We start from the raw sequence: 27,031 nt of genomic DNA on the forward strand, positions 1-27,031 counted from the left end.
TCAGTAATTTTTTGTTCTGTCATGTTGACAGTGCACATTTTCTTAGTACTTATTAAGTTTTACTTCGTTTAAATGCTTTAATTTACAAAGAACCGGTGTCCTATAGCCATTCTTCCCCCATGCCAAAATTTCCGGGGGGGAATACTGGATCGATCCAATATTTCCCCCCGGAAAAATTGGCATGATCCAACTTTTCCCCTTCAGCGTTGTAAGGGGAAAACTAGGATCATGCCAATTTTTCCCCCGTGAGTAGCATGATAAGCTAAATTTTCCGCCTTGTAATATAACGTCGGCGACGTCACGATAAGATTGTTTAAATGATAGTAACTTTTTTCTCAGTGTTTATAGTTACCAAAGCTTCATCGTGTGAATATACATTTGATATGTATTTATATGTGTTTTTCTATGTTGTGATGTATAACATTGTTTCAGAAAAAGGGAGAAGGTTTGGCACCATTAAAATTTTTAACGGCCCTCTGCAAATGTATGCACCTGTCCTAAGTCACAAATCTTATGAACAGTAGTTGTCGTTTGTTTATGTAATTTTAAAATATGTGTTTCTCGTTTCCCGTTTTTTATATAACTTTAATAGACAGTTGTTTTACCCGTTTGAATGGTTTTACACCAGTAATTTTTGGGCCCTTTACAGCTTTTTGTTCGGTGTGAGCCAGGGCTCCGTATTGAAGGCCTATTGTGGTTTACTTTTATGAATTGTTATTTGGATGGAGAGTTGTCTCATTGTCACTCATATCACATTTTCGTATATCTATATACATATATATAGAAGCACATTTTGATCACATCCATTCTCTTTCGTGGACCCTTGGTATCATTGACCAAATAAATACAATTACTAGTACTTCAACCACTTCTGGCCAGTCAGTAGTTTTTTCCTTGCATGTGGACATATAGACAGTCATTTAAAAATGCAAAAAGACTAGAAGTCACATAGAAAGACTATTGAATAGCGAGACAGACTTGTTGACTCATAGACAGGCCGTACGGTGACCTATAGTTGTTAATGTTTGTGTCATTTTGGTCTTTTGTGGATAGTTGATTCATTGGCTGTAGAAAGATTTGTGTAAATGTAAATGAACAACAAATTTGTATATTTATAAATAAATCTTATTCTAACACTGTTCGGTTTAATTTCCAGACTCTATATAAACATAGTGAAATCTATGATGGGGGAAAGATTGGCATGGGGGAAAAGTTACTATATGTATACGTATTGTCAACTTTCCGCAGGGGAAGAATCACAACGATCCAAAATTTCTCCGGGGAAAAGATTGGCTCATGCCAGTCTTTCCCCCGGGGGAAAAACTGGCATGGGGGAAGAATGACTATATAACACCGGCAAAGTAACAAATTCACTACATTGCTGTTGTTGGTAAAATAGCCATTTCTATAGACATATGCTATCTTGGCGGCTTGAGTTTAGATATTTAAATCAGAGCCGGCAAAATAGCCACTGCCTTATTAAAAATGAACTTACATTAGCTATATTGTCCCATGCTGTGCTGAATGTAGTTTTGAATGTAGAGTTGTCTATTTTCCCCTCATCCAGGTGAGCCAATATGTTTCTGTAATATTTTATCCTGGCTAAATCTGAGGTTGGTGTCGTTTCATTATCAGATGGTAACTTGTCATATCCACCATGAGGAGGAGTCAGATCAGTCAGATGTCTAATTAACGTTATTATTAGAGTTACATCAAATGTTTTGGAATCAGGTACATCTAAAAATAAAATGTATGCAAGATCATAAAATCGTTGTGTAGTGAAGACAATCAAATTTATAACTTTTCCGTAATGAAATAAATAGGAAAGAAGATTATTTTAGAGATATTGTCTAAATCGATATGACGGGATTGTGTACTCCCCTTCAAAAGAAGGAGTTTATTGCATATAGAAGAGGGACGAAAGACACCAAAGGGACAGTCAAACCCGTAAATCTAAAACAAACTGACAACGCCATGGCTAAAAATGAAAAAGACAAACAGAAAAACAATAGTACACATGACACAACATAGAAAACCAAAAAATAAACAACACGAACCCCACCAAAAACTAGGGGTGATCTCAGGTGCTCCGGAAGGGTAAGCAGATCCTGCCCCACATGCGGCACCCGTCGTGTTGCTTATGTGATTACAAATCCGGTAAATAGTCTAATTCGGTAGGTCAAATTCATGAAAGGGAAGGGGATTGTAGTTACGACGTAAGGAACATATCCGATATCATTTGTGAAACGGTTATTCCATAACGGTCAACCAACTCGTGATGGCGTCCGTAAAATTTACGAAGGGATGATTTCAACTTCACCATTTGGAACTTTTGGTTTAATAGCTTCCTTGTGAGCAGTAACCCTCTATCAAGAAAATCATGATAGGAAATGCAAGCAATGAAATATCGTATCAATTGGGAGATATATACCCCGTATGCAGGTGCTGCTGGAATGTTGCTACTCAGAAATGGAAAGTTCACAATTGGAAAGCTGAAATCATCTCTTTTGTCGTAAAGTTTTGTCTTCAACCGACCTAGTTATAGTGTGCTCTATTTGGGGTTGACAATTATAAAACCCTAACATACAAACCATTAAATGAAATGGCACATGCTTGTACTAGAATAAAAAAACACATTTTAGCGAGATGACAAACCTTGTAAAAAGAGCCATGCTGAGACAAGAGCCAAAGCACAGCTTTTCCTTGACTATATGAGAAAAAGATGGTCAATATATAAACTTGTATTGATTAAGCCATGACTGAGCTAATCAAAGCAAACAGAACATTTACAGTTAAACATTAAAATAATTTGCTTTAGGGTAAGAAAAACCTTCCAATTAGAGGTCATAGGGGATAATGCAAAACATGTATCAGATAAGAGTGTCCATTCTGATACAAGCTTGACTGTCGAACATTTTTGCTATTATCATATATGTTAGCACCATGAGTGTAATAAATTGTGAATGTGGGGCATTCTTATTGTGGGCTCAGTTTACTGAAAACATTTTTACATACAACAATTTGCCAGAAACGATTGTTGACACGTTAGCACTCAGGCATCCACGATAAACAAAATTGGAATCAATTTAATAAGGTTTTGCTTAAAATGTTACTATTTCAAGACATTGAAATCAAAAAAACAAAATTGAATTTTTATAAGTGTTCCTAAGGTGTCCACCCCCTGACAAATTCCTGTGTCTACCCTTGCGTTATTATGATTGAAACATTTGTATGTGTTTGGGTACTTTTTTGTTTTCTTCCTACTTACATTGTGTTTTTAAACAATCAATCTGTTATGCCTGGGGTCCATTTCATCAGTTCAATAATCGTCAAATTGGTGAATTTTCGCTGCAAACTTTGATGTCACAAAGCAAATATATTTACGTCACAGTGGCATATGAAGCATTTCTCTCCAAATGACACAAAGTCAACCGGGTCAGTTTATTCATAACATTGAAATTGAAGTGTAGAGGATTGTGAATATATTATTCAATATGCCAGCTCCAGACCTCAATTAAACAGCATCTTCCATTGATTTGATTTTCATTAGTTGAAATGGTGAAATATAAACTCTTTTTGGTGAAACAATTAGGTCCAAAGTAGAATTGCAATCCATTAAAGTAATACTTTTTCTGAAACCATTGACATATATCGATCTTTATTAAAAGCAGTTCACCAAATTTTTCCCCAAAACTGTATTAGAAAACTTGAAAATATTGTTTTAAATACTACAATTATTCCTGGATCTATGGGTGGTATAGATGTGGAAATACAGACTGCCAAACAGAAAATGACCTTTAACATGCAAAAAAAATTTTGATGTTTAAATAAACCCAATTTGAAGGCAATATTATTCTTCAGCAATTTAAACATTTTACTGCACAATGACCTTCATATAGAAGTAGAACTAAACAACTCACTGTGGCCGTGGCCAATATGCGCAACCCAACTACTAACTGTGTATTGATACCTTACATGTTAAGGAAGAGCTTTTAAATTGAAAATTAGATTGCACGACCGGAAACCAAATAACATGAGAATGGAAATTGGAAATGTGTCAAAGAGACAACAACCCGAGACCATAGAGCAGAATTAGACGAAGACCACTAATGGGTTTCAACACAGAGTGAAAATCCTGCAGTCGGGGGCGAGCTTCAGCTGGCCCCTTAACAAAAATATGTACTAGTTCAGTGATTAAGGACGTCGCCTCTTGTGGAGAGTTGTCTCATTGGCGATCATACTACATCTTCTTTTTTTAAAGTCATACTAAACACAGAAATATGTAAATGAACTAAAATTTACCAGATGCTTCGCAGGGCGCAGCTTTATATGTCCGCAGAGGTCGAACCCTGAACAGTTGAAGCAAGTATGGACACAACATTCAAGCTCTGAATTTGGATTGTGATTAAATAGTTGACATAACCTAGGTTTCTGATACAGAACGAAAGTGGTCTAAGGACTTAAACTTAAAAACTTAAAAAATATTATAAAATGGACCTTTACCTATCATGGTCCATTATCCAAAATCTAAATACATTGTAAGATTCAGCATATCAAAGTTCCCCAAGAATTCAATTCTTGATGAAATCAAATAAAGTTCAATTTTGGACCCTTTAGACCTCAATGTGGAACAATTTGATAACCAGGCACAAATACAAGTTACAAAATAGCCAATCCCGGAAACAAGTGTATGAACATTGTACTTATTGTGTTTTATTTTTGTACTATCAATTCCAAGTTTACTTTCCACAGCAGTCACTGAGACTCAGAGTGAGAGAAGGTATTTCACTTCGTATCTTATCACCTATTTTCCTACGTTAATTCTCGGAAAAACCCCATTCCTTACTCTTTGATTATTTAATTTCCTATGATTCAGTGGTCATGACTCCTTTCCGTACACATATCACGTTTTAAATTGCGATCGTTTTTAATATAGTACGACGTTTATCGACAGAACGAGTTAATTTTTCTTGAAGAACTGATGAGATTTACTTCCAGAAGGGAGACAACTCAAAACGATAATATGGAAGATTCTATTTCTCCTGAATGGGTGTTGTAGTTACACCTTTATGATGTGGACTACATTTATTTTGATTTAAATGATGCATATGATTTTAAATTATGCAACAACAATAAACCTCAATAGCAGACATGTATAGAAAGGATCCCATGAGTTTTAAATTAATCGATTGAGTGGGGAATCCAGAGCAACCACTCAATCTAATATCCCTTGAAGTCAAGAAAACTATATACGCATGCGCATAATTACCTGGGGCAAGAACGTATATTAAATTTTTAATTAAACGACCTAGATGGTTCTCTATTTCTTTATGGAAGTACAATATTAAATATTAGTTTCATAATGGTGACATGTAAGGAAAAACTCCACTTCAGTTCTTATATGACAGAAATAGATTTCTCTAATTTTTGTGCTATTTTCACATTTCCTGACCGGTGTGAGAAAAATATTTCTCCTCACTAGTGAAAAGTCTGTTCTCGGCAAATGATAAGTCGAAATTTGATTATGACGTCAAAACGTTTTGTGTTTTCTTCTCAATTTTCCCATTATGACGTCATGAAAAAAGGCGACCTTGCCTGATGACGTCGCATATAAAGAGCACAATTTTCTGAAAATCTTTGAAAAAGAACGATAAAAAGCATTAGAGAAACAATTTCCGACTCTATAACTCGTGTATTACGATATTTCTCCACTCGAGACAGTTAAATTTTATTATTTAAAGCGCGAGGCTTGCCGAGCCCTTTAAATAACAAAATTTAACTGTCGAGAGTGGAGAGATATCAAACATGAAGAATATGAAAAGAACATTATAAGAAAGTTGTTTTAGTTCACTCCCAATGTTTTTGTTTACCTTTTAAAGCAAGACAATCATAATAATCTGATATGTTCCTTAATGTTTAGAATAAAACAGCTGACGTAACTTTTATAGCTTGCTGTTCAGTGTGAGCAAAGGCTCCGTGTTGAAGACCGTACTTTGACCTATAATGGTTTACTTATATAATATAAATTGTGACTTGAATGGAGAGCTGTCTCACTGGTACTCATACCACATCTTCTTATATCTAATCACAGCAAAACTCAGTTTAAAGGAAGTCCAAGTCCGATGTCAGAATAGGTAACAAAAGAAACTAAACAAAGTGACAATGATACATAAATTAACAAAGGACTACTAGCAGATACTGACATGCCATCTCCAGAGTGAGACCTCAATTAAACTGATTGAAAGATTATGTCTCCGTCATATGAAATCAGAATATAAAGCACAACCCCTCCAGTTAGGGGTTAAGTATCATACCATCATGAAATATATAAGAAGAACATATTAAACAACTATTTTTTGTTATTTGGTTTCACAATGTGTAGACATGTGCATTTTGGTGTTAACATAGCTAGGCCAATGCTTCTTACCGGGACGTCTTGGGAACAGCAGGTTCCACTGTGGCTTGTTAATTATTCGCCTCTTCTGAAGGTCTATCAGTGTGTTGTACTCTTTCGTTATTGTGGCATTCAAGCACGATGGAACAAATTCCTGATCAAACAAAGCTCGTGCTGCACGAGGAGATATTCCCGTCAGTAGCAAGCTCATTCTGACATAGTTTTCCTCCTCTTGAGTAAATCTAGTTGACATGATGATAATTTAGCTGATTATTAATACTTTGTACAGAGTTTTGTCTTTATTTCTTCAACAAAGTTCATCACAGCTATTCATGCATATTTGGATCTTTATGTTCATAACTGAGCTTTTTACGATTTTCCTGAGGTCTGTTTCTTAACTTTGAGAACATCTGAAAATATTGTTTTAAATGTGAACCATTAATGAACAAAACAACAGAGCCCCAAAGTCCTCAATGTTGCACATTTGGTTGTTTGTCTTTTGTTCTGTAATATCTATTTGGAATTATTGTAAAATATTTGATCAGCACTAAATATTGATATTATCAGAGAAATTTCTGTTATCAACATTTAATATCAATTTGATAAAAATCTGGCAAAAAAAGTGATAGCTTTTACAATGCACATTTTTATATAGAAGAGGGTTGAAAGATACCAAAAGGACAGTCCAACTCAAATTGATAACGCCATGGCTAGAAAGGGCAAATCAATAAAATAACAGAACACAAGGCACAACATAGAAAAATAAAGTAACACGAACCCCACAAAAAACTGGGGTTGATCTCAGGTGTTCCGGAAGGGTAAGCAGATCCTGCTCCACATATGGAATCCATCGTGTTGCTTAAGGTATTTGAAATCCGGTATAAAATTTCTAAGGCACATAACACATTTGAAAAATTGACTGCCTACGACATTGCTAATATGAACCTATCGTAATAACATATTTTCACAAAGATCTAGCAGGAATTGTACACACGATAGTGCTTAAAAATAATTTTAATAATTTTAAAGGGGCAAAACTCTTTATAATTTAGATGCTTGATCTTACGAACTCTTCCATGACATGGATTTTAAAAATCTATGATAAAAGATTAATAGAAATCGCAGTCTGGCAAGACTTGTACATGTAAGAGTTGTAACAAAACCAGACGGAAGGATGCATTGACAAATAGACAGAAGGACAGTAGATTTAAAGTTTGTAATCGGGGAATAAGTTGTAAAATACTTAATTTGAAATATTGCTATATTTCGACATTGAGGTGAACAAACCTGTGATTACACTATAGAGAAGGCAATTTAGCAATCCAACTACATCATGGCTATTCAGGAGACAAAATTGTTATTTTGTTTTCCAAATAATTTAAATAAACAAGAGTTAATATATACTCGAAGATTTGACAAATACTTTTGATATTTCACTTACCGGAAATCTAAGTTTCCCGACTTATTACAAAACAACGACAAGAGACTTAAGTCATTTGAAACTTCAATTTATAAAAAAAAAAATTGTAAATGTTTTTTTATAACTTAATGGCTAGTTTTAATTCTTCAACTAATGTTCATGTACATATACTCTTTTTTTATGAAAATTCTTTAATATGCTGAAATTAAAAAGAAAATTGTATTTTTTTCTGAAGTGCTTGCTTGACAACATGTTTTCCGTATGAGCGTCTGGCGCAAATGGCCATTGTTATATTATAGTTCGTCTATGTGTGTGTTACATTTTAATGTTGTGCTTCTGTTGTGTCATAGCTTTGGTATCACCAGTCCAGTAGTCAACACTTCGGTGTTGACATGAATATCAATAATGTGTTCATTTATATAAATTTTCTGTTTACCAAACCTTGAATTTTTCGAAAAACTAAGGATTTTCTTATCCCAGGCATATATTACCTTAGCCGTATTTGGCACAACTTTTTTGGAAGTTGGATCCTCAATGCTTTTCAACTTTTTACTTGCACGTCACTGATTAGTCTTATGTAGACGAAACGCGCGTCTGGCATACTAAATTATAATCCTGGTACCTTTGATAACTGTTCCTCTTATATTTAATGCGTTTGTCTAAGTTTTAGTTTGCAAGACGGATTTGTGTTTTTTTCTTCATCGATTAATGAATTTCGAACAGCGGTATATTACTGTTGCGTGTATATATGGTCATTATCATAAATTAACCGTTTACATACTTTTGAATTTTTGAAATATTTAGGCTTTTCTGCCTGAGGAATAAATCACCTTAGCTGTTTTTGGCAAACAATTAGTATCTTTATTTTTGCCTCAATGCTCTCCAACGTCGTACTTATTTGGCCTTTTAAACAGATTTTGATTCGAGCGTCACTGATGCGTCTTTTGTAGACGAAAAACGCGTCTGGCGCCTATACTAGATTTGTATCCTGGTATCTGTGATGACTTTATATACAACTACTGGGCCGATGCTACTGCTTGTGGGGTTTTTATTCCCAAAGGGTATCACAAGTTCAGTTGTCAGGACTTCTGTCTTGACATGAATTATCATTGATATGGTCATAATTAAGAAATTAAAAACCTTTGCGTGTTTTGAAATACTAAGGCTTTTCTACCCCAAGAATGGATTACCTGTATCTGTGCTGACTTTATTTACCTCAGTGCGACCTTTCTCGTAAAATTGCGGTGATCAGAAGTTCACAAGGGCAAAGGGAAAACCTAATTTGCAGAAAGAGTCGATAAACGTAAACATCGCTACGTCATCGAAATAACCTAAAACGTGTTTACCTGGATATCTATACTTGATAGTAGATTGTTTCAGGTGGCAATCGGTAAACTTTGGTTTCAAAACACGATTACTAATAGACATGTTACGAAATGGTATATTCACGACGCTGAGGTTGACAACTAACACTTTAAATGTTGGGACTGCGTCAAAACACGAAAGAGATTACCTACATGTATGTTTACATTGCATATTTTTTAAAAATTGCATTGATCCTTTTGGAGGCAATTCCGTATGGAACGAATATTCAATAACATTTGTACCATAGAAATATAAGAAAAAGATATTAATAAATTCCATAATATTTTTATGAAATTCTAATTCAAACAAATAGGGGGGGGGGGGGGGGGGGCGGTCATGTAAATGCAGTGAATGAGCGGGCAGTGGAGACAGGGGTAATTGTACATATGTGTGTGAATTCTTCGGCAATCCATTCATAGACCTTGCAAATAATCTTACGTATTCTGTTTTATATCTAATTCATACACAGGTGATTGTGGACAATAAAAATCCTATAAAATTTATTCGAAGTAGTTTCCTAGGACATCAAAATGATGTATTTCAATATTTGGACATGGTTTGGAGTTTGATTTCTGCCAGAATTTTGTTATCTTAGCAGATAAAATTTATCTATGTCGATCGCCGCTTTTTACCCCCTGCAGTCGCTATCATCTAAGAGCTAAACCACGAACAGAAAGAAAATGTTAAAACAAATAATTTGCGTATATCAGAGTGTCGGGTATATGTCGATCACGCTATAAGGCGCCTAAAATCTTTCAGTCATTGGAAGCTTACGGAGACACCCGAGAGAAAAAATGAACCAGACTGTAGAGCTTTGTGTGGAATTAGTGGAGCAACAGATTGAACTTTTTCAGGAACTGTAATACAACAATAAAACTAATATCTAGCTGGCTTACTATGTACATATTATCAAGATAAATTTTCGAATCGAATGAACTTGTATATCTCTCAGCCCCCTCCCCCTTTTCCTCCCTTTTCTAGCCCACCCACTCCTGCAAGCGTACACCTTTCATGTCTGATGATAGCCAGCAATGATATCACAATAGCAATTGTCATATATGATGTTAAACTGTTAAATGATGATGTTCTAGATAAATGTGATTAGAATTAACTAAGACGCACAGGATTTGAATGTTACCTGTTTAAATCTATAACTGAATCAATGTTTTGACACCGTCCCCAATTTTAAAGTGTAATTTGTCAACCTCAGCGTCGAGAATATACCTTTCCGTAACATATCTATTTAGGTGCAATATTTTTATTAACCGAGTGAAATAATTTTTTGACGATTATACGAAATTGATGTGTAAACAATGATCAATCGTGTACGGAATTTTATATGACTTTTTAAAATAAAATTTAGCATGTTTGAAAAGTGTTTTTTAATTGACATAAATTTGAAAGATATTTGACGGAGCTGACCATTGTAAAATGAAAAAAAAAAGTGATTTCGCAGAGATCAAATATAATTTCCCACTATTACAGTGCAGATATGACTTTAAAAGGTAGACATACAGAAAATATTTCATATAGAATGATGTTTTATCATCGATTAATCTTTTTATGTCAAAACTTTCTATATTATCTGCGACTGCAAGAGAGTATTGTAACCCAACTTATTTTCACGAGCGATATTTCTTTCGCGAGTAGAAAAATAACGCGAATATAAATCGTCGCGAATATGTAAATCTTTGATTTTCCCTAAATAAACTTAATCAAGTAAATCAGATAATCGCGAAATTAAATGGCCGCGAAGTTGTCAAGAAAGGGTAAAACGCGAATTAAAGTATTCGCTAAAATAAGTTGGTTTACAGTATGTCAATACATGAACAATTATTAATTTAGAGCTTGAATCATCAAGAAGGGCTGAAATTACTTTCAGTTCTGAATCTTTGACTTGAAATTTATATTTGGTTTAAAAATGGATCCATTATGAGATTGACAGATGACTTATCTCTATAAAAACGAAGGCAGTTGTAATCAGCAGTGGAAAATGCTTCCACTACAGTAGAAGCCAAATGTTTTCAGCAAAGTGAAAAGGATGGTTTTTAAAACTGAAAAACTTTACTCAAATTCAAGGATGGGAATATAAGTCTATGTCTAGTAAAATCATCCTAGAAATAGCTGATATATAGCCATTTATTGTAGGAGATAAATCTGTCTCTTCAAAAGGGTAGATCAGAAAGTTTGCTAGTTGCTGTGCAGAAATTTGAAAAGGACCAAGGTCCGTCTAGCTACACCGACTACTAAAGATTGCAACTTTGCATCAGAGACGATGTAAGTGATATCTCTAACAGCTCGGGAACATATCTTGCTTTGCATTCAGAAAAACGTCTTTCCTTGAAGCTATCCCTGAGAGAATCCAAGTGTACAGATGTACCGTCACTAAATTGGGATGAAGAATCTTGCCCTTAAACTAGGACAGAAGGTGGTGTCGTACTGGTAGAATCAGTGGACCAGCACTATACAGACGAAGATGATCATACAACCAGGCTTGTTTGGGCTAAGCTTGATCAATAATAATGATCAACCAATGATCTGCTCAGATCTTTTAAAGAGCTTCTGATAGAAATCTGAACGGAGAGAAGGCGTGAGCAAAAATTGCATCCCAATGAACACTCATGCAGTCTACTGAGTAGGCTAACGAATCTTGTACATCAGACATAAACACTTGAACTTTAATTATTGGGACATGTATAACCGGAAGAAAAGTGACATTGGGAACTTTTACTATAATTTGTAAAGTGCTTTATAGGAACTCTCGTTTTGAATTGAATTTGTATATGAACTCTCGTTTTGAATTGAATTTGTATATGAACTCTCTTTTTGAATATTTATATGAACTCTCGTTTTGAATATTTATATGAACTTTCGTTTTAGATTGATTATTTATCGTTTTAGGTTTAACAGTTGAATATTTCTTCTTTATTCTTAAATATAATGTTTCTTATTTCAAATATCCAAAGAGATTATAGAGTTACTATTTTAAAACTTAATCCGATGGGGGTCAAAAGTGAGAAACTTACACTCAATTTCAAAAGAAGCAATTATCGCTATTTTGCTAAGTTAAGCCGGAGGACAATAATCCGTTTATTATTACATAAGATTAGACAATGAAAGATATTTCATGAGAACCTTTTATAATGTTTTTAAGATACTTAACTTGGGATTAATGAATTATTTTATGTTTTGTAAACTGTTGCTTGGGCAGTCTTCCCCTAGCTTTCGAACTGTAAAAATTTGTGAATAAATATGTATATATATTTTAAACGGTCTTGCGTTTAAAGCAGACAAAGTGTCGATTATAGACCTAAAACCTTTAATGTAACCGTAACGAACATTATCGGGACTTATGCCGCAATTTCACGGGGTTATAATTGGGAAGGACTCCTCTATTACCGTAACCTTTGCAGCAAAGCGAGTGTTTTACTAATTAACTAGTCCCAGTATACGAAAATTTAAAAATGGAATTACCGAAATTGGAACAATTTAACGCGTTCGAAACAGAAAATGCAGATGTATGGATACAGCGTTACGAACTTATGTGCGAATTTTCAAAGTGTGACGATGTGCAAGCCACAAGAGCGTTTACATGTTTTATAGACAATTATGATTTAGCATGGTATATGCTTCTCGATGCCTAAGACCGAAACAGCAAAGATAAACTTTTCCGTAAATTCAAGAACCTTACCCTGTAGATAAATCAGATTTGTTAGGTGTTCGTGGTGTAAATGACAATTTTATCAGAATGCTAGGCAAAGTTACACTGCCCGTTGAATAGGAAAGCTCACTTTATTTTTACGATTTTTATATTTTGGATGATGTCAATATGCCACTTGTTCTAGGCCGAGACTTCATGCATGATCAAGTTTTATCATTACAAAACGGAATGATAGAAGTTTCTTTAAGTCAGAGCCAAGATCGGGATCACACCCACAATTTTGTTCGTGTGCTATCTGATGTTACCTTTCAACCTAGACAAAGAATTATTTTTCCTGTGAAAATAGATAATTTTAGCGAAAACACATCAGGTATAATTGAACCAAATTTTTCACTTGCTGGGAAACACATTATTATGGGAGCACGGTGCTTAATACAAACACATAGTTACAATTCTGTTTTTGAAATTTCAAATCATACAAATGCTGTAATAACCCTGAAACAAAATAATATAGTTCATTTGTAGTTGGAAATTTTATTAAAATTCAAGATGATAAAATTTATGGAGAATTAAAAAAAAAAATTGAGTTTATAGATAGTATCAGAACTGGCGAAGCTTCAAATTCAAATGATAAATATATCAAAATTGCTACCGAGATGTATATTGATCTTTCAAAATCCTATTTAAGCGAAACACAAAAATATCAGTTATTGACTCTGTTAGGGCAATATAGGCAAACTTTTGCTAAAGACATAACCGAATTGGGCTGTACCAAAATAGGCAAACACATCATTGACACAGGCGATGCAAATCCAGTCAGACAATTTCCGTACAGGACTACCCCTAAAACAAAGGAAGAAATAAATTCACATTCGGACAAAATGGAGGAACAAGGTATCATTCGAAAATGCATGTCACCATGGAGCAGTCCCATCTTACTTGTAGCAAAACCCAATGGCGAGAAGAGAGTATGCGTGGACTATCGCAAACTAAACCGTCTTACGAAAATCTATACACAATCGCTGCCAAATCTTTCAGATACACTTGGAGAAAAGCATGCACAGACATATAGCGTCTGTGATATGAGACAGGGCTTCTGGCAGCTAGAACTTGATGAGCAATCCAAAGCAAAGACTGCTTTTATGACGCATCGAGTTCAACCGATTTCCATATGGCCTAGCAAATTCACCTGCAACCTTCAACATGATCATGAATGAAGTAATCAGAGATCTCAACTGGAAAAGTGCATTAGTTTATGTAGACGACATTCTAATTTATAGTAAGAACTTTGAAGAACATCTTTGTCACTTAGCAGCCCTATTTGATAAACTAATCGAAGCCAACCTGAAATTGAAGCCGTCAAAGTGTCAGTTCGCTTGTAAAGAAGTTCAATATTTAGGCCACATTATCACTAAAGATGGCATAGCAGTGGATCCAGAGAAAACGGCATCTGTACATTCCTTTGCAGCGCCGAAAAATGTCAAAGAAGTACGTATGTTCCTTGGACTATGCAACTATTACAGAAAGTTCATTCACAACTACTCCAAAATTACTTCTCCGCTCAATCAACTGCTACACAAAGATCAACAATTCCATTGGACAGATGAATGTCAACGATCGCTCGAAACGCTCAAGACAAAACTTACTTCAGCTCCTATTCTAGTATTTCCGGACTTCAATAAAGAGTTTATTTTACATACTGACGCATGTGGTACTGCATTAGGATATGTTCTAAGTCGACATGACAAAGACAAGAAACTCCGAGTTATTGCGTATGGCGGACGTATGCTACGAAAACCAGAACAAAGATGGGACGTTAAAGACAGAGAATGCCTCGCACTAGTTGTAGCTATCCAACAGTTCCACGTTTATTTGGCAAATAACAAATTCCACGTGTATACAGATCATATAGCGTTACAATACCTTCATCGTATTAAAGAGAGTACCGGACGTTTAGCTAGATGGTCTATGTATCTTCAGACTTACAATTTTGAAGTTCACTATCAACCAGGAAAAGATAACGTTTGCGCTGACTTCCTCTCCAGAATTCAGCACCCCGAGAACCAGCGTCAGCGTCGACTCAGTATAGACGAAATCGAGGCTTCTTATACAGCAACTGATCAACCCAGAAAAGAAACCAATCATCATATGTACAATGAATATCAAAGGTCAGTCGTACAGCCAGTTCAGTTACAAGACTCGGACACATCAAAACATGAATCAGTATCAGCAATTAAGGCAATCACTGAAGCAGATAATAGTTATCGTAATGCGGATCCATTACTCATGATCATCGAAACCACAAAGCTAACACAAGATAGAATCCAAGCAGCTCAAAATGAAGACGAAGAAGCCGGACAAATGCTATAACACATTTTACAAAACACGTTACCCCAAGACAAAAAGAAAGCTGACGTAATAGTCTGTGAGTCAAATCACTATGTTGTGTATAATGGTATACTGTTTCACCATTATTATCCTAGAGGAAAAGGACACTTATCAGATAGGGTCATCAAACAACTAGTTATACCAAAGGCATTACAAAACGACGTACTTTTATCGTACCATGATGCAATTATTGCAGCGCACCCCGTATTGACAGAACTTACAACAACATCCGAATGAAGTATTACTGGAAGAGAATGTACTCAGACATTGAAGATTATGTGAAAACCTGTATTGAATGTCAACAAGGCAAGACTAATCCGCACTCTAAGAGAGCACCCTTACAGCCGCTTCCGGCAACTGGAGTATTTGAAAGAATACACATGGACATTCTTTGCAATTTACCAAAGTCAGCAGGTGGATTCAACCAAATCTTACTAGTTGTATGTCCGTTCTCTAAATGGTGTGAAGCCTTTCCACTTAAAACAAGAGGAGCCGTAGAAACTGCAAGAGTCTTGTACAACGAAATTATATGCCGATATGGTCCTTGTAGACAAATTCTTACAGATTTGGGGAAAAACTTCACTTCGAACCTCGTGAAAGAAATCTGCAAAATTTTCCAGATCACCAAGCTAATTACGTCATCCTATCACCCAGAATGTAATGCAGCAACCGAACGACAGAATCGTACATTAGCAACATCTCTGCGTATGTATTGCCATGACAACCAGTCAACATGGCCCGACTACTCACAAGGCGTTATGATGGCTTTCCAAAACACAATACAAACCGAGTCATCACAATATAGTCCATATTATTTGGTCTTTGGAAGAGAGCCTCGAAATCCCATAGATATTGCATTGATTCCAGAATCCACAAAAGCTCTGAGCAAAGATGCAGAGTCAGCATTTAAATTGATCGTTGATAATCTCACCCACGCCAGAAAAATAGCCAAGACAAATATTGAAGCTGCACAACAGAAGTATAAAACGCAACACGAAAAAAAGGTGGAGGATCCAAGTTTTTATATATTAGACAAAGTATGGCTTTATTGTACACGCACACTGGTAGGCTTGTCTCCCAAGCTCCAACGAAAATGGACTGGACCATATTATATTGCAGAACACATAGGCGAATATACTTACCGTTTGCGCAAAGCGTCTGACGATAAAATATTGAAGGCTCCAGTGCACGCAAATCGATTGAAGAAGTTTCTCGACCCCAAGAATCGCCCACAAACCCACCCAATGAAGGAGATGAGGATCACGACCTAAACCCAGAGGCACTCATGGACATGCCTGAAATCCTTGACAGAGTCAATGACACAATCAATAACCACACACAAAATCAAGTAGGGAAAAATAATCAAAATGATCCAACACAATTACACAAAGATAAGCAACTGTCACAAAATTCAAACCTTCAACAGGACATATATGATGTCGAAAGAATACTTAAGTGTAGAAAACGAGGCAACATTAAGCAATACCTTATTAAATGGCGAGGTTATATTACTTCACAAAATACATGGGAACCATCAAACAACATACACAATGATTTAATCCAACACTCTCATGCTCAGAGTCAAAGTAAAAATAAGCGAAAACGACACGGATAACGTTAATAATACACACGGTCAATTTTTGTTTTCAGTACACATGTTTTTTTCCTCAAGCTTAGATAATCAACTAAATGAAAAATGTCTATTTTTGTTTGTCATTTTCACATTCACAATCTTTTTTTTATTATGAACACCTTATTATTCTTAGATGAATATCCATTTTTTTTCCTGAGATATTTGTCACTGGCAGTAAGAAAATCACCAATAAATTTAGCTAAAGTCTGTGTATCCTTGTTGTATCCTAGAACCTAGTGTATTACACAAGTAAAGGTTGTAACTTTGAACAAAGATTACTGACTATAGTATACCAAATAACCACAATTATTGTTTAGTTGTCGTTATTATTTTGTATCATTTCACGTACCATGCTATAGGTAGTTGAATTTACACGTATGAGCTTCCGTATGAATACATAGATTATCAGTGGTATAACAAAATCATTTAAGAATACAATTTTGGTCCGAAACAGGAGTGCAAGATGGACTCGTCACCTATCTTGTGTTCTTGTTTCCATGGGTGTATAGGAGTGACGACCTGTATACTACATGTCAGAAAAATGCTTTGTTATGTTTGATCAAAACCTGCATATCCACTGATAATCTGTTAATCTGTTCAAATTCTTGATAGTGTTTTCGAAAATCTTCAAGACAGTCTAGTGTAGTATGTTAGAATCCTAAACGGGCCAATAATCATTATTGTCCCCCTTTTTTCTGCAATTCAATGAATACTCAGATACTTAGTTCTATTTTTATAATTATGATGAAAGCACCCCTTCATTGTTTTATATATTTATACATATGATTAAGTCATGTTTATCCGAAATGTGAAGTGAAACAGAATATTATAGTATATTTATGTCAGTAGGTCCTCTCCTCAGAGTACAGTATACTTATGTCAGTAGTCCCCCTCCTCAGAGTACAGTATATTTATGTCAGTAGTCCCCCTCCTCAGAGTTAAAATTGAGAATGGAAATGGGGAATGTGTCAAAGAGACAACAACCCGACCAAATAAAAAACAACAGCAGAAGGTCACCAACAGGTCTTCAATGTAGCGAGAAATTCCCGCACCCGGAGGCGTCCTTCAGCTGGCCCCTAAACAAATATATACTAGTTCAGTGATAATGAACGCCATACTAATTTCCAAATTGTACACAAGAAACTAATCTAAAAATAATACAAGACTAACAAAGGCCAGAGGCACCTGACTTGGGACAGGCGCAAAAATGCGGCGGGGTTAAACATGTTTGTGAGATCTCAACCCTCCCCCTATACCTCTAACCAATGTAGAAAAATAAACGCATAACAATACGCACATTAAAATTCAGTTCAAGAGAAGTCCGAGTCTGATGTCAAAAGATGTAACCAAAGAAAGTAAACAAAATGACAATAATACATAAATAACAACAGACTACTAGCAGTTAACTGACATGCCAGCTCCAGACTTCAATTAAACTGACTGAAAGATTATGATTTCATCATATATACTTATATCGGGAGTCCCGCTCCTCAGAGCGTTATTATATTTATGTCAGTTGTCCCCCTACTCAGAGCGTTTTAGTATATTTATGTCAGTAGTCCCACTCCTCAGAATATTAAGTATATTTGTTGTAGTCCCTCTCCTCAGAATATTAAGTATATTTGTTGTAGTCCCTCTCTTCAGAATATTAAGTATATTTGTTGTAGTCCCTCTCCTCAGAGTATTTAGATATTTTTAATGTCCTATCCTCATACCCCCTGTGTATATTAATGAAAAGGTCCAATTATGTGCATTTTCTATGTTCGTGATGTTTTCAGTATGTACACACTTTCAGCAACCATAACCGAATTACCCATAGAAGAATTACTCAAAGACGAATTACACATAGATGATTTACCCAAAGACGATTTACCCAAAGACGAACTACCCATAGACTAATTACCCTAAGACGATTTACCTAAAGATGATTTACCTAAAGACGAATTACCCATAGAGGAAATAACATTTCAAACCGAAATACGAAATGTAGAAATTTGTGCTCGGGACGAGCACTTCGGGGAAGTAGTGGAGAATATAATCGGAAGAAAAGTGACATTGGGAACTTTTACTATAATTTGTAAAGTGCTTTATAGGAACTCTCGTTTTGAATTGAATTTGTATATGAACTCTCGTTTTGAATTGAATTTGTATATGAACTCTCGTCTTGAATATTGATATAAACTCTCGTTTTGAATATTTATATGAACTTTCGTTTTAAATTGATTGTTTATCGTTTTAGTTTTAACAGTTGAATATTTCTTCTTTATTCTTAAATATAATGTTTCTTATTTCAAATATCCAAAGAGATTATAGAGTTACTATTTTAAAACTTAATCCGATGGGGGTCAAAAGTGAGAAACTTACACTCAACTTCAAAAGAAGCAATTATCGCTTTTTGCTAAGTTAAGCCGGAGGACAATAATCCGTTTATTATTACATAAGATTAGACAATGAAAGATATTTCATGAGAACCTTTTATAATGTTTTTAAGATCCTTAACTTGGGATTAATGAATTATTTTATGTTTTGTAAACTGTTGCTTGGGCAGTCTTCCCCTAGCTTTCGAACTGTAAACTTGTGTTAATAAATTTGTATATATTTGTATACGGTCTTGCGTTTAAAGCAGCCATAGTGTCAATTATAGACCTACAGACTTTAATGTAACCCGTGCCGAACTTCACGGACTCATGCCGCAAGTTCACGGGGTTATACATGTTTTAAACAAGCTCAGTCTACATAAAGAGCCCTCCTCTGGAGTGTCATAGCCTAAAATACTGATTGGAAGTTCCCACTATGTGATGACTGGGTTCAAAGAGGGACGAAAGATACCAGAGGGACACCAAACTCATCAATCGAAAAATAAGTAAGGACATGACGAATTACAATTTGAAGATGAAGTCGATAGCAAAAAAGAAAATTTTCACTGGCTAAAAGGAACAGTTCGTAACATTGAATTCCTCCATAGTTTCCCAAATAATCCACCTATTTGGTGTTGTCCGATACCTCTACCAGATATTTGTTCTGCAGTTGGGACTGAAAATAATACAGTGCAAGAAAACTTCCTCAATTTCTAGTATGTTGATGTGTTCCTTAAAAAGATCAGGAGTCCACATTCCTGAGACTGGAAGACATTTCAGATAAGCTCATCAACCGAAGTTAGAGGCATCTGTGAACAAAGTCTAATTTTAAATTGTAGAGAGCAAAAGATCTACCCACGACAAGAACCCGCTATAGCTGGAAGAATGAAAGCTCTGATTGACTTTTAGATTAAGTGCAGTTGGCTATAGAACCCATAACCAACAAGTAAGAGGCTCTCAAAGCCTTATCTGCCTGTTAGAGACTTGACCTCAGTTCGAATAGAAGAGTATTTTAGTACTGGAGCTACTACAGTTGAAAAGGTTTCAGAATTGCCTAATTCATGAGAGACTTAGATAATATGTACGGGACCAAATAATAGTAGACTGAAGGAGACGTAGTCCATCGCAAGTTTCGAACCAATCGAAGAACATAAAGCCTTGTCACATTTAGGATTTAATTTATCATATCCAAAGAAGAATCAAAGGTATCATTATCTTTAGAACGGAAATGTCCAAAGGCTCAGTAAAAAAAGAAGGGACAAAAGATACCAGAGGTACAGTCAAACAGTAAATGATGTAGGGAAAACAATCACTCATTTTTGAAAATTGGGACCCATAGCCACACTCTAGTCATTGATGATCTGAGGAGAAGTCAAATGTTTGGATTGTTCAAAACAAGTATGTGACTAAGCATTTTTTTTATTTAGACCACAGGAGGCCCCAAAGATACAGTTATAGAGGTCAGTCTCATGGGTCTTTTGGTTTTGGAGGAGACTAAAATGGTTCCTTGTTGACGTCTCTCATAATGGTCTAAACCGAATCTCTAGGATCCTAAAAAGTAGAATGAGTATCCTTAGCCTATGGATCCTTACAAGAATTGGTGGAGGAACGACCAATTACATAAAAGAAGAGATAGACACAGGAACAGATGGTCGAAAACATCTGGATTATCATCTTCTTCGTCAAAAGTAAACACTGCCCGGGGCCACCGAAAAAACGTCCTTCTCAAACACTACCCTCCTGATAACTTTCAATTTATGATCTTGACGAAGTAAAATTACTGGTGAGTTGGACAAAGAGGGTGTAGAAAAACATCAATTAAAAAAAAAATGACTGGAATACTCTTGAACAACTCTAACCAGAGGCCAGAGTAAGTAACCTGATTTAACTGATGCGTAACAGAAGAGGTAGACAGATCAGCAGGTACAGAAACACTTCTACAACTACTAGACACTACTACAGGAGGAGCAGGAACAGACAGATTAAATGTAGCACCCTGAGGACCAACTTCTAATGTAATTGCAGTAACAAGATAGGATAATGACCCGTCTAAAATTACATCAATGTCTGTAATTGCCTCGAAAGGACTGGAAGCATTAAACTCCATAATCAATAATTCAAATAATTATGAAGTTGAATACTTATTAAATACAATGTCATCACAATAATTTGTCAAAAATAATTTATAAACAATGGCGTGGGGATACCTGCATTATCGGTATTCATTAAGCAAAAATACAAAACAAATAGTCTTTTCTATGGTATAATGGCGTAGCTTAGCAAAAACACATATGTCTAGATGCGCAGGCTGAGATTATCTAAATGGACGAAATAAAGGCATGGCTGTATTGGCACAGGTAATCCTTTATTCTCATTGTATGATACTCTAGTTTTTGGGATTTTTGCCTATCAGAATTGCGCAGATGGATGTACGCAGAATTTATGATGGTAACTTATTAATTGACATACAGTTACCGGACAATCGTACCACTAGACTTGGCATACTAAAGACATCACCAAAGGCTGTCGCACCTCCCCTTACCTAGTGTGTAGTTTTTGGAGAATTATTAAATGGAAATGTCATGGGACTGATGGACGAAAACTTTGGCCGATCGAAGGCCATAAAGATGTGTATTCTTCTCCTTTTGAGAAGGATATAATGTATTACGCTATGAAATTACCTTTAACAGATGATATCGGACAAGTTCCTACTGGTACCTTTCGACCTTTTTTATAAAATAATTTAGATTTAAGAAGAGGGACTATTTTATATCCACGGAAATGAACATGCTCATAAAACTGCATACTAAACATCATTGACTTGTTTTCCCCTCAAATGCCTTGTCCCAAACTTTAATTTTTGACTTTCATATTTTTGGACTTTTTTTGTTTTCTCTAACTAACCTGCATAACATTATTTTTCCCCAGTTAATTTCAGCATTTCACGTCACCTTGGTTTCACATGGATCTGTATTTCCTAAAACAAAAATATACCAAACGTAAAAATAATCAAAGGAATTCATGATTGATTATTTTGTGCTTGACACCAAGAGGCAAATATTTCGCGCACATTCAAGATAATTCCGATTATGACAATAATACAATATATTATATCTTTCAAAACGAAAAAAAAACGGATAAATTTAGATGAAATCAACATTCCCATTAATTTAAATATGTGTATATAAAATATTTTTAAAACATACTTTTAAGCTGGCCGCTCTCATTTCCAATCATTTTTGTAATGTGAAAATAAAATTAAACATAAGACTACATTTGAATTGAAGTTATCTTCCTTTGTCCATTTAAGTAGAGTTGTAAATAAAATATGCACTGTCTACCGTTACATGGAAATATACATGGAAATGTAACAATAGTAAGAAATATATTGTTACATTGAAGACTTATTGCCGGAATGCAAAATTGGGTAAGGAACCGATTAATTACGAATGTCACAATAATTATTGTGGTTATGGTTACATAGCATTATTGTTACATGAAAAACAGCAATGTACGCTAGATTTGATAAACTTAAATCTATAGTTTTGCTTAATTCTTTCATATGTACTAAATAATACTTGTAATAATGATAAATAATAAATATTATTATTCAACAAATGGTGTTTAAATAGGTTTTTAGGTATTAATGGTTTTAGATGTTCTTAAAGATACTATTTTAGATTAGTAGGGCCAAAGGCGGAAATACAGTTCAATGGTTTCTTGTTGAGAACTCGGGATGAGAATACTGTATACTTTTAAGTATTTAACTGCACATCCTCTCTTATGACTGTCGTTATACTTTGAACAATTGATGAGATGTGTACGGATTGATAATTTAGTCTTAGATGCATGATTTTTTTTATCAGTTGTTAGTGGCTTTGAACAAGCTGTAAGATAACTGCAAGTACTCTCAAATCTGTTCCTATTGTCTTTTTGCTGTCGGGATGTACAATTACCAGGCCACGTTTATTTGCATTTTTGTCCATCTAATGACTAAAGCCTTTTCAATAGATTTTTTAAGTTCGTTCTTATGTTGTACTGTTATTCCACTGTCCCATGTTAGGGGAGAGTTGGGATCCCGCTAACATGTTTAACCCCGCCACATTATTTATGTATGACCCTGACCCAAGTCAGGAACTTGTAATTCAGTGGTTGTCGTTTGTTTATGTGTTACATATTTATTTTCATTTTTTTTACAATTAGGCCGTTAGTTTTTTCGTTTGAATTGTTTTACATTTTCATATCGGGGCCTTTTATTGCTGACTATGCGGTATGAGCTTTGCTCATTGTTGTAGGCCGTAATGTGACCTATAATTGTTAAAGTCTTTGTCATTTGGTCTTTTGTGGACATTTATGGTATTCCTAAGACCAATTTTGTTTTTGGTGAACAATTTACAACCTGGGATGCGTTTGAAACTGAACTGAACTGAAACAATATCAAGACACAAATTTCTTACAGCTAAACAAACGCAGTTCTAAAAAAAATGACACATCAATAGCAAAGTTTGCCAACTAAAATACTTTGAACTTCTGTATAGATGTATTCAACCATGGAAGACGTAATTTCGTTTAAAAATCAGATGGAGCTCGCTCAAATCAAAGGTACGTTTTTTTAACCTATAAACGAATACCATGCAATGGTTCATAATATCCATGCGAGATTTAAATTACATTCGTGTTATAAAATTAAAGTTTAAATTAATACAGACCAAGTGTCCACATGCTCGGACTGAAAACACCATTTGTTGAAATAATAGTATTAATTATTTATCATTATTACAAGTATGATTTAGTACATGTGAAAGAATTTAGCAAAACTATAGAAGTTTAATAAATATATCGTACATGTACATTGCTGTTTTTCATGTAACAATTATTATAACGCACTGTGAACCGTAGCCTCAATAATTATTGTTACATTCATAATTAATCGGTTCCTTACCCAACTTTGGATTCCGGCCGGTCATTTAGTCTCCAAAGTAACAATAGTATTTTTATCATGTCATCCTATGTAATGAATGGTAGGGATGAGCTGCTGGAATAGGTCACTATTTCATGCTTCATAATATATGAAAAGGGTGAGAAATTCAGATTAAATATATCAATAGGTTGATATTATCACTTTCTGGATTATATCATAAGTATCTGAAACTACTCAAATGTTCGTATTTATTTTTGATGGGTTAAACCACAGTCGTAAATGCATTAACTATTTGTCAAACCAATTAAACTCTATTTATTCAATGTGGTATTTCTACTGAGGTTATAGTTTTAGATGCAATAAATCGAATCATTTTGACATTTCCAACTAATTAACATTGAAAGGTTTGTATACATGAAACATTTTTAAAGAAATTCCATAGCATAGTTTCAGCGTCCTTCAAGAGAGAACGGCAAATGTAACTTTTCATCAGTTTTTAATTAATGTTAAACTCAGTAAAAGTGATACTGTTTTTAGTGTTAATTACTACATTTATCTGACAAAACATATTTTATTGTCTTTTGAAATTGAAATTTCTTCATAATTAAAGATGTATAAAAGGGACAAATAGAGGAAAGTTTTAAAGATGTGACAGATTTATTGGAAAAGCAAGGTGTTATTATTGCGACTGTGTTGCTTCTAAACAAGAACGTGAAATGGGCGGGACCTCAAAATTTTTGTATATATGTACAAGATGTGAAAAATATTCAAATATATCTATAGGTCTGTTTTTTGTTCATAAATATATGACAAGGTATATATTTTTGATAAACAAAATATATGAAAAGGGTGGGGTACTTGATTTCTCAGCTGCTCACCCCTACCAGAAAAAGTTTGAAGTGCCCTCCCCCCCCCCCCCCCTGTTGTTTTCATTTATTTTAGTGTCTTCAGTGTCTTGTTGTTTAGCCATAATCTGATATCAGGTATCCAGATGGATGAATTGAGACGATTACTGACATTACCATCGTCACTTACGATTTATATGTAGGAATCTTTTATGTGGTAGATGTCTATGATGTAGAAGATAATTATTTTGACTGCGACAACTATTTTACCTCGAAAAGTGAATGGGGTGGGTTATTTGACATTTCAAGTGATTTTTTATTTACGAACTATTAAAGTTATAAAAGTTTTAATTATTTTAAAAGTATTAAATGTAACTTACATTGTATATTACCACACGGAACAAGATAGTCAATGATCGTCATTATCCTGTAGACACAAAACGACTTTCACTTTCGATTTCACAGTTTGTAAACTTTAGGTTATTTCCCTATCATATGTAGGTATCATATTCTGTTCAGATATGTATCGACGTTTGTATTCGGAGAACTCCACTTGTCGGATGAGCAATTCAAAATTATTTGGTTAACCGAAGAAAGCGGATATCTTTATATTTGCAATATGTTTAAATGTCTTTGGTGCGTTAAACTATTTAAAAAAGATATTTATAGAAAAAAAAATGATATATATATGTTTACACAGCACAAATTGCGACAATATGATTCACCATTATGAATAAAAAAAAGGTATATACAACTTTAATAGTAATTTATAGTCGATAAGTGCCCTGCCAAATTATAGTATCTTAATATGCGGATATTTATAGATTTTGGCATGCCGACTAAATTTAAAATGCAGGTCTAGTAACTCGTACCTTTCTCAAGTCGTACCACATTTTTTTTAATTTTATTTTTTTTACAAACTCGCACACTATTTTCAGAAATATATCATATGCAAAAGAAAAGTAAAATCACAAAAATACTGAACTCAGAGGAAAATCAATTTGGAAAGTCCATAATCACATGGCAAAATCAAAAAACAAAACGCATCAAAAACGAATGGACAAGAACTGTCATATTCCTGACTTGGTACAGGCATTTTCAAATGTAGAAAATACAGTATATATTACGATCATTGCAACCTACAAAATATTTTTTTCTGTTCACCTTGTTTATTTTTATGCATTTTTTTTGTGTGTGTGCATATTTTGGCTTTTATATTTATTCATAGGGTTTTTGCATCAGAAAACACATTTATTCTAACACCAGTTGTTGACATGAAACGGATTATGTTCATATCTATTTTATAATGGTATAATACTTAACACCTAACGGGACGTATTGTACTTGATATGCATATGATATAGACATGTCAGTAACTCCTAGCAGTCCTTTGTTAATTTATGTATCATCGTCATTTTGTTTAGTTTTTTTGTTTCTTATTCTGACATCGGACTCAGACTTCTCTTGAACTGAGTTTTATTGTGCGTATTATTTTTTCTACATTGGCTAGAGGTATAGAGTGAGGGTTTGGATCTAAAAGGAAAGCATGTTTAACCACGCCGCATTTTTGTGCCTGTGCAAAGTCAGGAGCCTCTGACCTTTGTTAGTCTGGTATAATTTTTAATTTTAGTTTCTTGTGTATATTTCAGAGTTTATTATAAAGTCCATTATCAGTGAACTAGTAAATATTTTTGTTTAGGGGGCAGCTGAAGCACGCAGCAGGTGCTGGAGTATCTCGCTACATTGAAGACCCATTAGTGGACTTCGGATGTTGTTTGCTTTTTGGTCGGGTTGTTTTTGACACATTCCAAAAATTTTACCAATATGTGATTTACGTACGGAATAACACACATACAGATCTAACAAAATGATGAATTTAGTTCTAATAGAAATATTATAAACAGGTCGTTGTCCTACTTGTCGAATATATTTTTCAAGCACTATTAATGGTTAGAGTAAGGCTTTGTATATATCATCATTCTGACTAACATTATTAACATTCTAATTATATTCATACACATTTTATCCAATCAAGCTCCAAGAATCA

General features: G+C 34.6%; 1 protein-coding gene across 1 annotated transcript; it reads right to left on the reverse strand.

Annotated features, from left to right (window-relative positions):
- Window positions 1-428: 428 nt before the first annotated feature.
- LOC134706074 (E3 ubiquitin-protein ligase DZIP3-like) lies at window positions 429-25,464 on the reverse strand. The gene is made up of 5 exons (XM_063564787.1): window positions 25,365-25,464; window positions 22,123-22,195; window positions 6,428-6,804; window positions 1,496-1,737; window positions 429-476 (listed from the first exon to the last, which is right to left on the reverse strand). The coding sequence occupies exons 3-5, from the start codon at window positions 6,645-6,647 to the stop codon at window positions 429-431; spliced, it is 510 nt and encodes a 169-aa protein (XP_063420857.1). The 5' UTR covers window positions 6,648-6,804; window positions 22,123-22,195; window positions 25,365-25,464.
- Between the last annotated feature and the right edge of the window lie 1,567 nt (window positions 25,465-27,031).

Source organism: Mytilus trossulus, chromosome 1 (assembly GCF_036588685.1).
Source record: "Mytilus trossulus isolate FHL-02 chromosome 1, PNRI_Mtr1.1.1.hap1, whole genome shotgun sequence".
Taxonomy (NCBI): domain Eukaryota; kingdom Metazoa; phylum Mollusca; class Bivalvia; order Mytilida; family Mytilidae; genus Mytilus; species Mytilus trossulus.

What these genes read in the sequence shown, in the direction of transcription:
- LOC134706074 (XM_063564787.1), bottom strand. Translation starts at nt 6,647, where the DNA reads ATGTCAACTAGATTTACTCAAGAGGAGGAAAACTATGTCAGAATGAGC. An exon ending in GCTGTTCCCAAGACGTCCCG is followed by an intron (nt 1,738 to 6,427) that starts GTAAGAAGCATT and finishes TTTTATTTTTAG; the next exon opens with ATGTACCTGATTCCAAAACA. An exon ending in CATGGGACAATATAGCTAAT is followed by an intron (nt 477 to 1,495) that starts GTAAGTTCATTT and finishes ATACATTTGCAG; the next exon opens with AGGGCCGTTAAAAATTTTAA.